Source organism: Leguminivora glycinivorella, chromosome 16 (assembly GCF_023078275.1).
Source record: "Leguminivora glycinivorella isolate SPB_JAAS2020 chromosome 16, LegGlyc_1.1, whole genome shotgun sequence".
Classification (NCBI taxonomy): domain Eukaryota; kingdom Metazoa; phylum Arthropoda; class Insecta; order Lepidoptera; family Tortricidae; genus Leguminivora; species Leguminivora glycinivorella.
In genome coordinates this window covers 16,214,192-16,229,156 of record NC_062986.1, presented here as the reverse complement: position 1 = coordinate 16,229,156, position 14,965 = coordinate 16,214,192, and the positions used below count along the sequence as shown (strand labels likewise).

The following is a 14,965-nucleotide window of genomic DNA, read 5'->3' as shown; positions in this document are numbered from 1 at the left end:
AATCCAAATAAAAGCATTTAAATGGTTTCGACGAGCTAAAAAAGACTAACTCCTTATTAGATATAGACAAAAAGTTAATGCCGGTAGAGTTAATCATATTCAAGCAGATTGATTAGCATCAGCACAATCACAAATATTGCGTTAAGTTCCCACTCGCACCGCTTGCGCAAGTGATGTCACTTGCCCAATACGGCAGGACCATCTGTCCAGTGACCCACTCAACTTATCGTAGGGCCCACTTATCAAATGCGAACTTGAACTGGAAATATATTTCGTTTTTTAGGTTACTATAATGACTATAATGAAGTTAGTGGTATAGTCTGGCAAAAACAGTAGAAATTATAGTGGCAACATTGTAGCATAGTCCATTTCATTAAATATGTAAGTACTTAACAAATATGTAGAAAATGGAATACTAGGATGTTGCCACTTCGCCAAACTGCTTTAATAGTAAACTAGCTTTTGCCCGCGGCTTCGCTAGCGTTACGGCCCAGCCACGACATTGGTCTAAGCGCGGCAGCGGCACACCTCGGACACTGGCGATCAAATGTATGAAAGAGGAGTGTTCCTAGCACACAGTCTAAACTCGTGTAGGTGAACGCGTACTATGCTTGTATGAGTGAAATATGACAGGTCGACTATTCGCGTTTTTGACAGGCGGTAACTGTGAGGTAACCGAGAGGGGGTGGGCGGAACTTTCTGCGGGGAGCGGGAGTGACCATACTGTACGATAGTACTCTTTATTATACTGTGGCAGCGGTGAGCGGCAGCCATACGTGCGAATGAAAAGTCCCATCGCTGTGTCTCGCTCCGATGTATGGCCGCCGCTCCCCGCTGTCGCGCTTAGACCAATGTCGTGGCTGAGCCGTTAGAAAGAGACATAAAGTAGCCTATGTCACTCTCCATCCCTTCAATTATCTCCACTTAAAAAATCAAGATAATTCGTCGCTCCATTTTACCGTGAAGGACGGACAAACAAACAGACACACACACTTTCCCATTTATAATATTAGTATGGATATCAATAATATCATACTACAAAACTTTTTAACAAAAAATAAAACCGCCTTCAAAAATTAGCGCGTTACAAAACACGGAGAAACTAAAAAGTAAAAAATAATAAACCTTTGAATTCAGATTTCTTATCGTATTGCAATAATCTAAACATCCAAATTATAAACAAATCAATTATTTCTGTAGTCGGTACCAGACCTGTTCGTCGCCTTGCTTTTTGCCTGTTTGCCCCACCCAACCATACACAGGCTGGTACCGACTCCAAAAATAATTGATTTGTTTATAATTTGGATGTTTAGATTATTGCAATACGATAAGAAATCTGAATTCAAAGGTTTATTATTTTTTACTTTTTAGTTTCTCCGTGTTTTGTAACGCGCTTATTTTTGAAGGCGGTTTTATTTTTTGTTAAAAAGTTTATTTATTTGTTGATTTTTAGTGGTTCCTATTGATATTATATGTATCAGTCCGAATATATGCACACTAGTGAAAGAATTATCCTTTAACTCCTAACCATTGAGGAGTTGACCTTCCATCATCAGCTCAGCCACATAAAATTATTACCATCAGGCGTAAATACTGGTGTACCTTTGAAAACTACACTAAGAACATTACATGTGCCTATAACATTTGAAGAGTTCCCTCGATTTCTCCAGGATCCCATCATCAGACCCCGACTTGGTGCCAATGGGACCATCTTGGGGTTATACCCGTACGATCAAAAAAAAAATTTTGAAAATCGGTCCACAATTCTCGGAGATATCGAGTAACATACATACAAAAAAATAAAAACATTCAGTCGAATTGAGAACCTCCTCCTTTTTTGAAGTCGGTTAAAAAGAAGTGACAACTCCTTATATTCCATCTTATTCTTACGAGTAGATAGATCCCCGCCCCGAGTCGAGTTTTGAACCCTTTGTCTTAATGTATAATAAATGTGAAATGTATACTTAATAAAAGTTTTAAATAGATAATATTGTAAATAGGTATGTATAATAAATTGCACTCGAAGACTGAAACAGGTAACCATAAATAAAGAGAAACACAGCCTAAACTTCTGTATTATTAGTAGGGATTGTAATCAATATTTTCTTATAAGAGTCGGTACAGTCAACCAATTGGAACCCTAGGCCACTGTAGAACTATGTCATAGTGACGTTATAAATCAGATTGTAAGAAATCTTTTACTGCTTGTCATTTTGACATGGCTGTAGAGTGGCCTAGGCTTCCAATTGGTTGACTATACGTCTATTTTGAATGGTGTTTTTCGCCAGGCGGTGAAACCACAGTATAATAAAGAGTACTATCGTACAGTATGGTCACTCCCGCTCCCCGCAGAAAGTTCCGCCCACCCCCTCTCGGTTACCTCACAGTTACCGCCTGTCAAAAACGCGAACAGTCGACCTGTCATATTTCACTCATACAAGCATAGTACGCGTTCACCTACACGAGTTTAGACTGTGTGCTAGGAACACTCCTCTTTCATACATTTGATCGCCAGTGTCCGAGGTGTGGGTGAAACAGAGGCGCCAGGTCTTTCCTCTATCTTTTTCTTTTTGACAGCTAACTTCAAAATGCAACAATCGTATTACATCTACATTTATTTGATTGGTGAATTTTTAGGTTTATTATCAGAAAAACCTGGGGCCCATTTCTCAAATCTGAAAATTACAATTTTCAAGTGGTTATAATATGACAAGTTGAAAAGAGACTTCCGCTTGTAACTTGTAACTTTCAGTTCTGAGAAATGGACCCCTGGCACCAGTGGCACCTCAGTATCACCAGCCGGCGAAAAAACGGTTCAGAAATCCCTCATTGTTACAGGTCTGTACTTTGTAGTCCTAATGACGTAAAAATATTTACGTGTTCATCAATCTAAGCTTAGTTCCTGAGATTTACGTAGGTCTTGGACGTAATTTATAGGTCTCCATTAGGAAGATTTAACTTGGCTCATAAAATTTCATTTGGTTGCTGTAATTAAATATACAGAATGATTACCCGACCGGCAAAGAAGCATTAGGTATGTTTTGGAGTTCTACTTTAGAGTAGGTAGATCTACAGTAGAACTCTACATAACAAGTTCTTAGCTATAATTAGCGGCACTATGGTTGACAAATTACAAAAATATTTAGTTAAGAAAAGGACGCCTTTTGGGAGCTGTTTTAAATATAATAGAATAGAAATCGGTTATTCTTTTGACTTCCACATGTTAGTTACACTTTTTTATTCTTCTCTGATATTATATGTACTTAAGATTAATGTAAGGTACAACGGGGCAATTTCGACTGGGGGACCAATGCAACTGATCCTTTTTTCCCATGTTTTACAATGTTTCCATTATTAATTATAGTATCCACTGGTTATATGTGGCCCAGTCGGGATTTGTCTCGCTGTACCTTACTTAATTACATAGTGCCTAAATAACATGTGGATAGTTTATAACCCATATTACCCTACCTGTCAGTTACGCTCCAGGGTTTATGTACATTAATTAATGAGACCGCCAGCTAAAATAACAGCATCACGTGTGACTGTCGTCACATAAACAAGCTCACAGTTAAATGTCAATCTACCACCACCCTCGTTAGCCGCGTTTGAAACAGTTTTCAGAGATGCCATTCTGATAACTTGACGAAACTAAGTTAAAGCCAATACCAAGAACGATTTAATAATAGACTGAGCCCATACAAAAAGCGTACCCCTGAAATTTATGTTTTAGGCTTAAAACTAGATGTCGCTATTTCGCAGCCTGAAAGTGACTAAAATCATATTTTCCTCGAATATTTTTGCGTGTTTTTATTTTTTATACGAACAAATGACATATTTCTTTATTTTGAAATCACGATATCACGTCAATACACATTTTGAAAAAAATAAATGTAGGCATCATCAGCACAGTATAATCAATTAATCATACAGTGTAGTTATGATAGTATTTACTAGGTGGCGCTAAAAAATCCTATATAAATAATCCTTGCCATTACCAATAAATAAATTATCATAAATAAGATAAACACAAGAGTTTTGTTATTTTTTCATTAGACTTATATTGACCGGGATATAAACCGTGATTACCTTTTTGATTTTTGTCGAGCTCCCGATATTTCGACGAAAGTGAACGCAGCCGACGCGCGCGAAGGAGGGTAGATCGCGCGCTGTCTATGCAACTTTAACATCCACCCGCCTTCGTCAGTTTTCCGTGATCATGATGCATGCAACTGCGTCGAAATATCGGGAGCTCGACAAAAATCAAAAAGGTAATCACGGTCTATATCCCGGTCAATATAAGTCTAAAGATAAACACAAATAGGCAAGCAAGCATAGTACTTTGGGAGGTTTTGCGGGATGATCTAAGTATTTTTTGCTGCTCGTTCGATAACTACAAGCAAATTCAAAAACTAAACTAAGGACCGTGGTATTTAAGAGAGTATACAATAAAACTAAAAAAATATCCGTATTTACACATGGCAAAGTCTGGAGAGCTAAACGAATTTTATTTTCCAAGATCACGTTTACACTGCACTGAGATTCACCCAAGCTCGCACAATCAAAGCGAACACATTCAGCTGCCGAATTCGGTGAACCTCGCCAAACAAACCGCTCCTAATCTATTTGATATGGTTAGTTGGCGTACAGACTCCGTCACACGTTTTACTAGTCCTTACTTCAAGGATGAAAGTTACGGGACAGGGACTTCATGAGCGTTCAGTTCTAACATGGGCATGAAAATACTTTTTTCTACTTGTCGACTGTAATCTGTCAATTAGGACACCACAGACTAAACTATAAGTGCTAACTTTTCAGTGTTGGATACTCTATGGCAGTTCCGACTCAATTATAATAAGCTCATTATAGTTGACTTTAGTTAACTGTAATAATTTCAAAAATAGAACTTCATACAGTTTCTATACTAATTTGCGATACCTGGCAAATTTTCCTGCATCTGAAACACATTTTTTTTATCTGTCGCGTTATCGGCCAATCAGAGACGGTTATTACAAACAATTGGTTGCTAGTGTAACAGAACAAGCGTCTATGACGAGGAAATTGACTCGTTATTACATATAAAACTTACGGCGAATCAACTTTTCCTTGACCAACTTTTTGGTACATATTTCCTTTGGGATTTCATTGGATATTTTGACAAATAATATCTTTGAAGCTTTATCACATGTTTAGTCACGTCTTCACTCATAAAATTCACTGTTATTTGATGCAAAACAGGTTGGAAAAACATATTTATCAACAAACTACGTTCACATGGACGAAATACTGACACTGACAGTTTTTCGACTGAGTAGCGTTCCAATATTATATCTTGATTTCAATTATAAGTCATAAAAGTTCATAATGATTGTAGTATACTTTCAGGATGTGTTTATTGTAGCATTTAGAAACAAAAATGATATTTTGCCTCAAATTTGATTTACAAAACTAGTTAAAAACCTTTGATAAAGTAATATTTGCATATTTATATTTACCACAATATAAAATGTTTCATTACGTACTAGGAATCAACAAAAGATATCTCCATCTCACTCTAAAACACGTGCAATCATGCAGATGTTACTATTGAGAAGCAAAAACGTACGTGCTGAGAGAATATGGACGTTAAATGTATAAGGCGTACGGCTTAGTAAACAAAGTAGTTATGATCTTTTTTCTTATCGTATCCCAAGTCCCAATTTTGTCCCAGTTATATCCCAAGTCCCAGGTTTGTCCCAGTTATATCCCAGGTATGTCCCAATTATATCCCAGGTTTGTCCCAGTTATATCCCAGGTATGTCCCAGTTATATCCCAAGTCCCAGGTTTGTCCCAGTTATATCCCAGGTTTGTCCCAGTTATATCCCAGGTTTGTCCCAGTTATATCCCAGGTGTGTCCCAAATATGTCTCTTATAGAGAATCTATAAAAGGGTCGGAGCGAGCCGACGCGCGTCATTCTTAAAATATCTACAAGACTAACAGTGTCTCTGGCTTTCGTGTGTTATACTGGTGAGTGAAGTTGTTCTGCTATTATTTCTCTGTTTGTTTTTACTTGGAAATTATTCTAAGTGATTGTAAACTTTGAAATTGTGTTTCTGTTTGATTGTGCGGGGACAATATCGTCGTACAGTTGAACTTGGACCTGTGGTGGAATTGCTTTACCGTCAGTTGTGGGGTTATTTTAGTGTTCTATTTATAGTGTAGTGTTACATTTAAATTAATGTGTATAGTGAAGTTTTCTGTGCTTTGTTTCGTGAGCGCCGTCAAGCAATACAAAGACTGGGTCGATGTATGGCTGGTGCTTGGAGATAAGTCTGTGTTTGGTTTTGTAGGGAGTAATTCTTGCAAAACTAAGCTTAGATTATAGCACGTAAAGGAAACTTCACTCGTTTGTTTAGTTGGTCAGTAAAATAGAATTTAGTAATTTTCTATGGGGTTATTTAGTGAAAGTTATAAGCCAGATCATTGTTTGTGACAGACTGTTGTCCGGCTAAGCGCTTCTTCCCTTACGGTGTCAAATAAGAGGCGTTTAGGGGTCTTTTTGTTCCAAGTGGAGGGCTTGGACGCTTTTCTATACTTACAAAAGCGTATTTTCTCACCGGTCTCAAAGAGTCCAACTGTTAGATGGAAGTGAGGACTTTCACGATTGACGAAAGGCATTAGGAGTAATCCTTGCTCACTGAAGTCGGCAGTATTTGAGGCTGGGGTCCTATATATATATATATTTATTTACTCGGTGTTCTGGTCCATGCTGGCGTTGGTTGCTGGGGATTTCGGTTGTGATCGATCCACATCTAAGTAAAGTTGATCGCAGCTGGGTCTCTCATGTGGCTGGTACTGGTGTGTCCTAGAATACTGGATATATACACGGATAGGGCGATCTACTCTCTGCTACCCTAGCCCGCGGGCAAGAGCAGAGGGGGGGATCAGAACTCAAGCCTATAGGTTGCCTATCTCAGCTTCGCTGGCTGAACTGTACAGTTCTAGTAGGGATACACTTGTACATATTCTGAACTCAAGATCTATGGTAAGTGAAGGTCTGTGTTTCAGATATGTTAGAGTAGGGAAAACGATAGGAATAGGGTAGAGTCACACACTATTTCTATAAAAGTAGAGTTCTTTTATGATTGGTCTTGGAATATAATTGGTCAACGTGTATTGTGGAGAAATAATTTAACTACTACTATTTATATGGTTTAAATGGACTTTAAATGTGGTGTTTACTATCATAAAATATGTGGTAAAACTGGTAATTTATAAAAACTCTTATTACTTAATTTATTTGAGTGAAATTAATAATTGTGGTAGCAATTTCTGATTTTTCGGTGTGGCTGCGGGACACTTAGTGTTGCTAACTAGTTTTTCAAGGTAAATTCTATCAAATTGGCTAGGGAAACAAACTGTCTTTGGAATAAAAGGATTTGTTTGTTATAGGGCCCAGTGGCATGCGAGCGCCGTCCACTGATGGAAAGTCTAAAGCTTAGAAAAGTTTGACTTACTTATTTCTTATAAAAGTTAGCAACTGCTCGGTGTTTCGATAAAACATTAGAAAGATCGAGAAGTTATGGTCTATTAGCAGTATTGGGGAACGGGGGGTTTAGCTAGGGACAAGAAACAAAACAAAAAGGGGGGGTTAGTTAGTAGATAGATAGCCCTTCTGGCTTGGCATAGGACTCTCAATAAAGCAGTTTGATTGAGATTAAGGATCCTATTCCGCAACGCAAGTTCGTACCCAAGCCAGGATCACTAATAGAGCGTAGCGGTTGTTTTCCAAAATAATTTTTAATATCTATTTCATGTATGTTTCACTCACTAACTTTTATTTTAAAATTTCTTCATTACGTCATTAATTTTCTCACAAATAACTTTATAGGCCTAAATCTGATAAAATACTCTTCTATAACACTATGTTATTATGCTACAATAACCTTTATTCTTCTTTAAAATATAAATAAATAAAATTTTAAATATTAGTCAAAAATACAGCTGATACTCATTAAAGGATCTGTGTTATTGCGGATCACATCGAAGGGTTCTACTTATTCACGCTAGACGATCACAAGGCCAAATTTACGGGGTATATTTAATGGGGGGACAAGTAAGTAAGTAAATAAGTAAGGTGAGCGGAGGTTTAGTTACACTAGGTAATTCGATGTTGATACAACCGTGAACGACTCTATTAACATTAATTTTAACTTGCATGAATGATGATATTTCCGTCCATTGATGATGAAGATGATGACTCGTAGAAAAAGTATTGAATATGTATACAATAGTGATATAATTAAGCTTTTCACTCTCGTTTCGTGCTTAAACATGGTACTCGACTGAAAAGCTTTGTATCATATCACGATTGTATAAAATACTATTAAGTACTGACATTTTGTAATACGATAAAGAATATGTTATACTTACCCCTAAACCGATATAAATAATCTGTAGTAAGGTACAGCGGGACAAATCTCGACTGGGGGGCAAATGTAACCGGTCCATTTTTTCCATGTTTTACAATGTTTGCATTATTAAATAGAGTGTCCACCGGTTATATATGGCAGGCGTATTCAGTGGATACATGTAGAACACACCATAGTGTAATAATGGAAAAAATGGTTTAGTTACAATTAACAACCAGTCGAGATTTGCCCCGCTATACCTTACTTTATTTCGGTACCTATTAGTTTGTTTAGTCAACTTAGTTTTTTTTTTGTCAATTTATTAGTAGTCTTCATTCGTCACTTTCGTTGATAATCTTTGTCGTCTTTGATCATGAGTTTTTAGTTTATTAGGGTTCCGTACCAAAAAAAGTAAAGGAACCCTTATAGCACCGCTTTGTCCGTCTGTCTGTCTGTCCGTCTGTCACATTACTAAATATCTCGAGAACTACTTATGCTATCCATCTGAAATTTTTAATAGGTATGAACAAACATTGTCAACCTCTACAAATTGATGGTATTTTTTTTTTTAATTAATTAATATTAATTATAGAAAATGGCCAAAATGAAAGGGGGGCAAAGTGTAAATGTCAAGTTACTAGGTCAAGTGGGGTATCGTTAGAAAGAGCTCAAACTGTACATATCAAAACTATTTTGCAGTGGAAAAAAAAGAATTATGAAGGATAATGTAAAACCGATTTGACCGGTTTTTTCTTATTTCGACCCATTCGTGTAGTAAAATTTTCACACAAAATTATTCTAAATTTCCGCGGCTTGAAAAATGATTTAAGTAGGTAGTTCAAAGAATTGTTAAAAATAAAAAGGAACCTACAGATTATTCAGTCCCGTAACCCGTAACTGTAAAATTCTACAAATTAAAGGCGTTGATGAACGAAAAGGTGAAATCTCAAGACAAATCAAGATGAGTAAAGTCGCATAACCACGCTTCCGTTAATATGCGATCTATTTCCAGCGGGTCGCACTAATGACCACGTAAATAGTGTGGCTAAAACAGGACTTTCCGATTTAAACGGACAGCTGGAGAGCAAGCAAGTGGTCTGACTTGACGCATGTTTTTAATATGTTAAACTAGTGAAAATATGGCTATAACAGGACTTTCAGATTTAGGGCCGGTTGCATCAAACCGTCTGTCACCGTTAAAGCGTTCGTTCAATGTTATTTTGTATGGGAAGTTCCATAGACGTCTGCTGCGTGACGAAGATGTGTCTGTCAAATGCGGTTGATGCAACTGGCCCTTACAGGGAAATTGGGCGTTAATCGTTTCGGAATCGGAATATTAATCGTTTTTTTTTCAGTAGTTATCTAATTTTGTCATCCTAATAAAAAAACCGCTGGGCTAATAAGTAGTGATAAGTAGTACATTGTGTATTAAGGGCGGAAAGTGAAGGATTGCGAACGAGAGGCTGTTTGAATTCCGACGCCGAAGGCGGAGGGCTTTAATAACTCGAGTTTGTAATCCTTCAGCCGCCCGTGATATAGGTACACAATGTTTTTCGACACACTCGCGAAGTAATAACTAAATTATAAATTAAATTTATCGAAATACCTACGCTGACATTTCGAACATTCGTCCGTCATCTTGTAATTTTTGACAGGTCGTGGAAAGCCCCACCCAGGTATTAACATTACCGCCCTAGGACGAGAAGGTAGCTCATTATGTATCAGGATGCAGGCATTATTAACACCGTTTACGAGCGAATGTGATGAAAATTAATTTAAAAAAAACCTGATTATCCCTCACAACAGTAAATATACTTTTACAATCTAAATGGGAAACATATTTATATTTTCATGATTATAGCACATTATACTTACTTGGCGGTTCTTGACCTATATTTAAACTTCATGTTTTCATGAATGAACTTTTACTGACAATGAGGTAGATAAGACTCTATTTTTCTTATTATGAATTTCGGTAACTAATCATAAATAGGTAATTCTTGAATTTGATTAAATTTGACGACTTACCTTGATCCATGGTGAGCGCGTGCGACGCCACAACTAGGCCAATAAGGATCGAGGCCCTCATGGCGGGAGACGCCATGATTACCTAAAAAATAATTCACAAATTTTAGCCAAAAGCAAGAAAGTTCATAGGAGATGCAGAAGAATTGAATATAGAAATTTAATACAAAAATTCCAGAAAAGTAAGAGGGAGGGGGATTTTTAAATTTTTGACAAAGCTATTCTTAAAAAAGATTTCCGCAAACCTAATAACTTTTGATAACTTACCTACCGTTGACTTTAAAGTGAACACTACTATAACCACAAAAAACGCAAAAAAAGTTTATTTCTGAGCGGGAACTACCATCAAATAAATAAGATACCTAGAAACAAAAAACATCATCATCTATAAAGAAAATCGTGATCATTAATCAGATCTACTACTTCCGACGAGATAATTAATTGCCAATTCAATGCAAAGTTACTTGAAACAAGCCTTGCTTGCTAGCTTGAGCTAGTCAGCTCATGATTATGACACAAATTTATATAGTATTAGGATATTTAGCTAGGTTTTTCAAAAGTAATATGTGAAATAGGAACCTAAACAGTTTGAAGAGAAAGATACAATATTTTTTACAATCTAAGCAAAAACGAAGGTCTTTTTAGCTTTTTGCAAAAATGAAAGTACATAAGTAATTTATGTACCTACATAATACTAAGCAAATGCTTCCAAAATAAAAAATGATCTTAATGAAAATATGCATTTAAATCATAATTGTTTCTATACAAAAAATATAATACATATAATAATTAAACAGTTTTATAATTATACAGACAATACATTTATGTAGATAAATGATGTGATCAATTCATGAAGTTTCACACAATTAGTCTTTATGAATGTATCTTACTGGGCTTCACTATCAGCTGTTAAGACACAGTTCATTGACCCTTGCAAATCGTTCGTTGAGATACTAATATTCCAGTTTTTAAGAATTGTTTACATTTCTTCAATAGATATAAAGCTTTAAGACCAAATTAAATTATTTCATAGGAAATATTTTAATTTGTGTTTTTTTTTAGTAGACACACTACTTATTTCAGTTTATAGATATAAAGCTTATTGTGAATTTCTATTATCACGCTTATTGTGAATTTCTATGACTTGTATAACTACATGTTATAATTAAAATACTGAATATTTGCACCATGACCTGTTTTTACTGCTCCCGTGTACAATCAAAATAACTATTATTAATAAGTTATAATTATACCAAAACAAATTGTAATAAATAACAAAGATAAAGCTAAACTTCATCATTTCTATAAGTTATAAAAGTTTTTACAATCCGTCTAAAACTAAGCAAACTCTACACCATTTTAAACGAAACTGTACCTATCATTGTAAAATATATGAAAAGTTAGCTTAAGTAGTATGCCCTAATTTGGTAAACTCTTATAGGCGCAAAATATACCTAATTATGTGATACAATTATCAACAAATTTTAATTTCTTGCATAAATGGGGCCGGATTTCCCCTTGGCCCAAAAAACCCTAGCCTAGGGGCCACGGGCAATGGTTTTTAGATGAAGAGACCTCAATAATTTAGGGGAACCCCTGGATTTCTCAAGGCACTAGTTCTCTAATTCGGGCCCAGGCCTGTGCAAAGAGCAACCGATTTTCATATAAGTACAGCAATCATCGCCAAAATAAATACAATTAGGTAATTGTAATATAATACAATGTTGCAAAACGTTTTGATTAGACCTCGCTTATCTGTTCTAAAAGCGACTTCCGAATAAGTATGATAATGATAACTTCGATGCCAAAATTGCCAAATGAGAGCTTGTGAGCTAATTCGATTCAGGGGTGGATCAGTCACTAGGTTTTTTTTTTTTTTCAGCCACGTTACCTAGGGAAGCAGCAATGGGAGTGTGTTTAGTGAAACGTTCCACTTTGTCGGTTACCATTAAAGTGAGATTTACTTGTATCTTTATATGAATAATCTGACAAAGCGGCTTCATAGGCATCGACAAAGTGAGACGTTTTCCGTGCACATTCACAAATAATATTACCAGTTCTACTACCCTACTACTGTCGGGTACCGTAGTACTAGTTACTACCACTACCCACTACCCGGGCTAAATGCTTAAATAAATGTAACCATGGCAACAAGTAAAACCACAGAACTATATTTAGATAGAAGAAACAAGTTCATCTATTTGTATAGGGGCCGAGCGTGTCAAATTTTGTACTGACAAAGTTGTTTCTTGCCTGTAATTTTAAATATGTCTCAGGCTCTTGATTGTTCATAATTTTTGTGTTGTTGCAATTGAATATCACGTAACGAGGCATTTTTTATGTTTTGATTGACTTCAACTTACAAAAATTGACGCCCGAAAGCTGCAAGCTGCGATTAAAGACGGACAACTCAGTGGATTTCACTGAGTTCATTTGACACGCTAAGTAGATAGGTTTGCTTGATCTATGGTATATAGGACATCTGTGAGTAAAACAAACCCAGACACTGCAATTCCGACTAGGTAATGTCTCACTACCTACTGCTGAAACTGCTGAAACTGCTGAGAGCTTACTTCGAATACCAAAAATTGCGTGAATTTCCCGCAATTATTTCGAAATTCTGACGAATTTAGTTCAATTCAGATTCACATAAATATGGGCATATCGAATAGACAACATATAGTAATTTAATTAAAAATGTACACGCCTATTTATTTTAAAAGTGCCTATCATATGAAATACCAACTCTGGACGCAGCACGCCTATATTTTATTTAAATTAGCCGCATTTCCTACTGACAAAATCGCTATGCCAGAGTATAAGAACAAACTGTACTACAACTATTGCTAAACTCAAACTAAAAAATATGGTACAATAATGTCATCTTAATATCATTCTTAATTCAATTTTCAGGTCAAGTTTGAACTTACCGGTACCGAAAGCGCGCACAGTCCGCGCGTCACTTGTTCGCGGTGCCACGCGTGCGCACAAGCGTAGCGCTCTTCGACCGTCCACTGACTGACTCGAGCGCATGCCGCCTTATTTGGGTCATACGGGCTGGAAAACAAAACTCCTAATTTGTTATTTTGGTTGCGAATACAGCGCTCGGTAATCTGGCACCTGAAATTTACCGGTTTGACGGATTATAGAACTACCGGATCATTTGCCGCCTTTGGATTGGTTTGTCTCTTCAACATGCACTAGACTCGACCTGACTCAGGGACAACATTGCTTAAAGCTAAGCAGGCAATTTGTAAAATTCAGTACGCGGACGTCCGTCGTAAAACGACCGCGACCGCGACCGAACGTGTGCACGAACAAAACATCCAGAGAGCCAGATTTCGATCGGACGTCCGTGCGCTCAAGGCCACGTCCGCGTCCGTCGACCGATAGTTTGCACGGTTATGTGTATTTCCATTGTCCAGATTCCCGTCCGCGGTCGATTTACGACGGACGTCCGCGTAGCATGTCCCTACCTTAAGGCAACAGTCGCAAACCGCATAAAAGCTCTACAGAACAATAAATTGGAGTTTCGAGTAAAAAAATATCGCATAAGAAATACACCGTTGGCCACTGAATTTCACGAAGTTCTTTGGTCGGACGGAGATGACTTCATGCTTGGCTTATCTCGTAATCTAATGACGACTTCAGATTTTCCCTTAATGGCTTATTGATGTTCGTGGCCGAAAGCTAAATCGATGTTTGTGATGCCAGTCAATAATAGAAGGATAAGGAACAGTAGATGCTCAGATGCTCCGTGACTGGAGTAAATATTTTAGTAAGTTGTATTGTGACTCTATTGTATTTCAACAAGTTATACCTACTCTAATTATAACAATTAGGTACCAGACTACTAACTACCCAGGATTTTAATGAACAACCAGGTATAAAGAAAAGATCTTAACAAAACAATAATCTCTATCACAAATAAATTTCATATATATACAAGTACCTATAGTGTTTTTATGCTATAGGAGGCAAAAGAACAGACAGGTTGCCATGGTAAGCGATCACTGCCGCCCATGGACAAAAGAAACACCAGAAGTGTTGCAGCCATTGGAGGTGTAACACAAAATGTTTCATTCGTTACGGAACGTAAACGCGAGACACTCAGTGAACTTTTTTTTAAGTTGAAATATTTGTTATCTTAACATGAATTTAGGGCAACTGTAATAGTGAATATTATCTTCATCAAAAACACATTAAAATAATACCTAACTGCCACTTTTAGGTACCTAAATACTCTGTTCTGGAGCAGAGTAGGCAGAGTAAATCGTCCTAGTAGAGATAATAGGTATGTCAAATTGCGAAATCTTGCCAAAAATTTGAAAAAGTCAGGAAAATTTTACAAGAAATGAACTCTCATTTTAGAAATTGAGCAACTTCTGAGATCGTAAGTTAGCCGGCACCTAGATCAAGGACTCTAGACCTATATACCTAGTTATTTCTATAAGTACCCAGGTACTCTAATACTCTTCGTGATTGCCAGATAGGTAGGTTGTTGTACCTTTTGTTTGCTTCAGCAACGAAAGCAGCTCAAGAGATAGA

At 36.8% G+C, this 14,965-nt stretch overlaps 1 protein-coding gene across 2 annotated transcripts in view; it reads right to left on the bottom strand.

Annotated features, from left to right (window-relative positions):
* The window catches only part of LOC125234473 (cartilage oligomeric matrix protein-like), a 44,787-nt gene extending 31,305 nt beyond the window's left edge, over nucleotides 1-13,482 (bottom strand). The window contains exons 1-2 of one of the 2 annotated variants that reach the window (XM_048140729.1): nucleotides 13,348-13,482; nucleotides 10,421-10,502 (exon numbers count right to left, since the gene is read on the bottom strand). In XM_048140729.1, the coding sequence (XP_047996686.1) occupies nucleotides 10,421-10,496 (76 nt within the window). In that variant the 5' untranslated portion in view covers nucleotides 10,497-10,502; nucleotides 13,348-13,482. The remainder of the gene's footprint in view (nucleotides 1-10,420; nucleotides 10,503-13,347) is intronic. The other variant, XM_048140730.1, reaches the window with a different exon arrangement.
* Nucleotides 13,483-14,965: the final 1,483 nt, after the last annotated feature.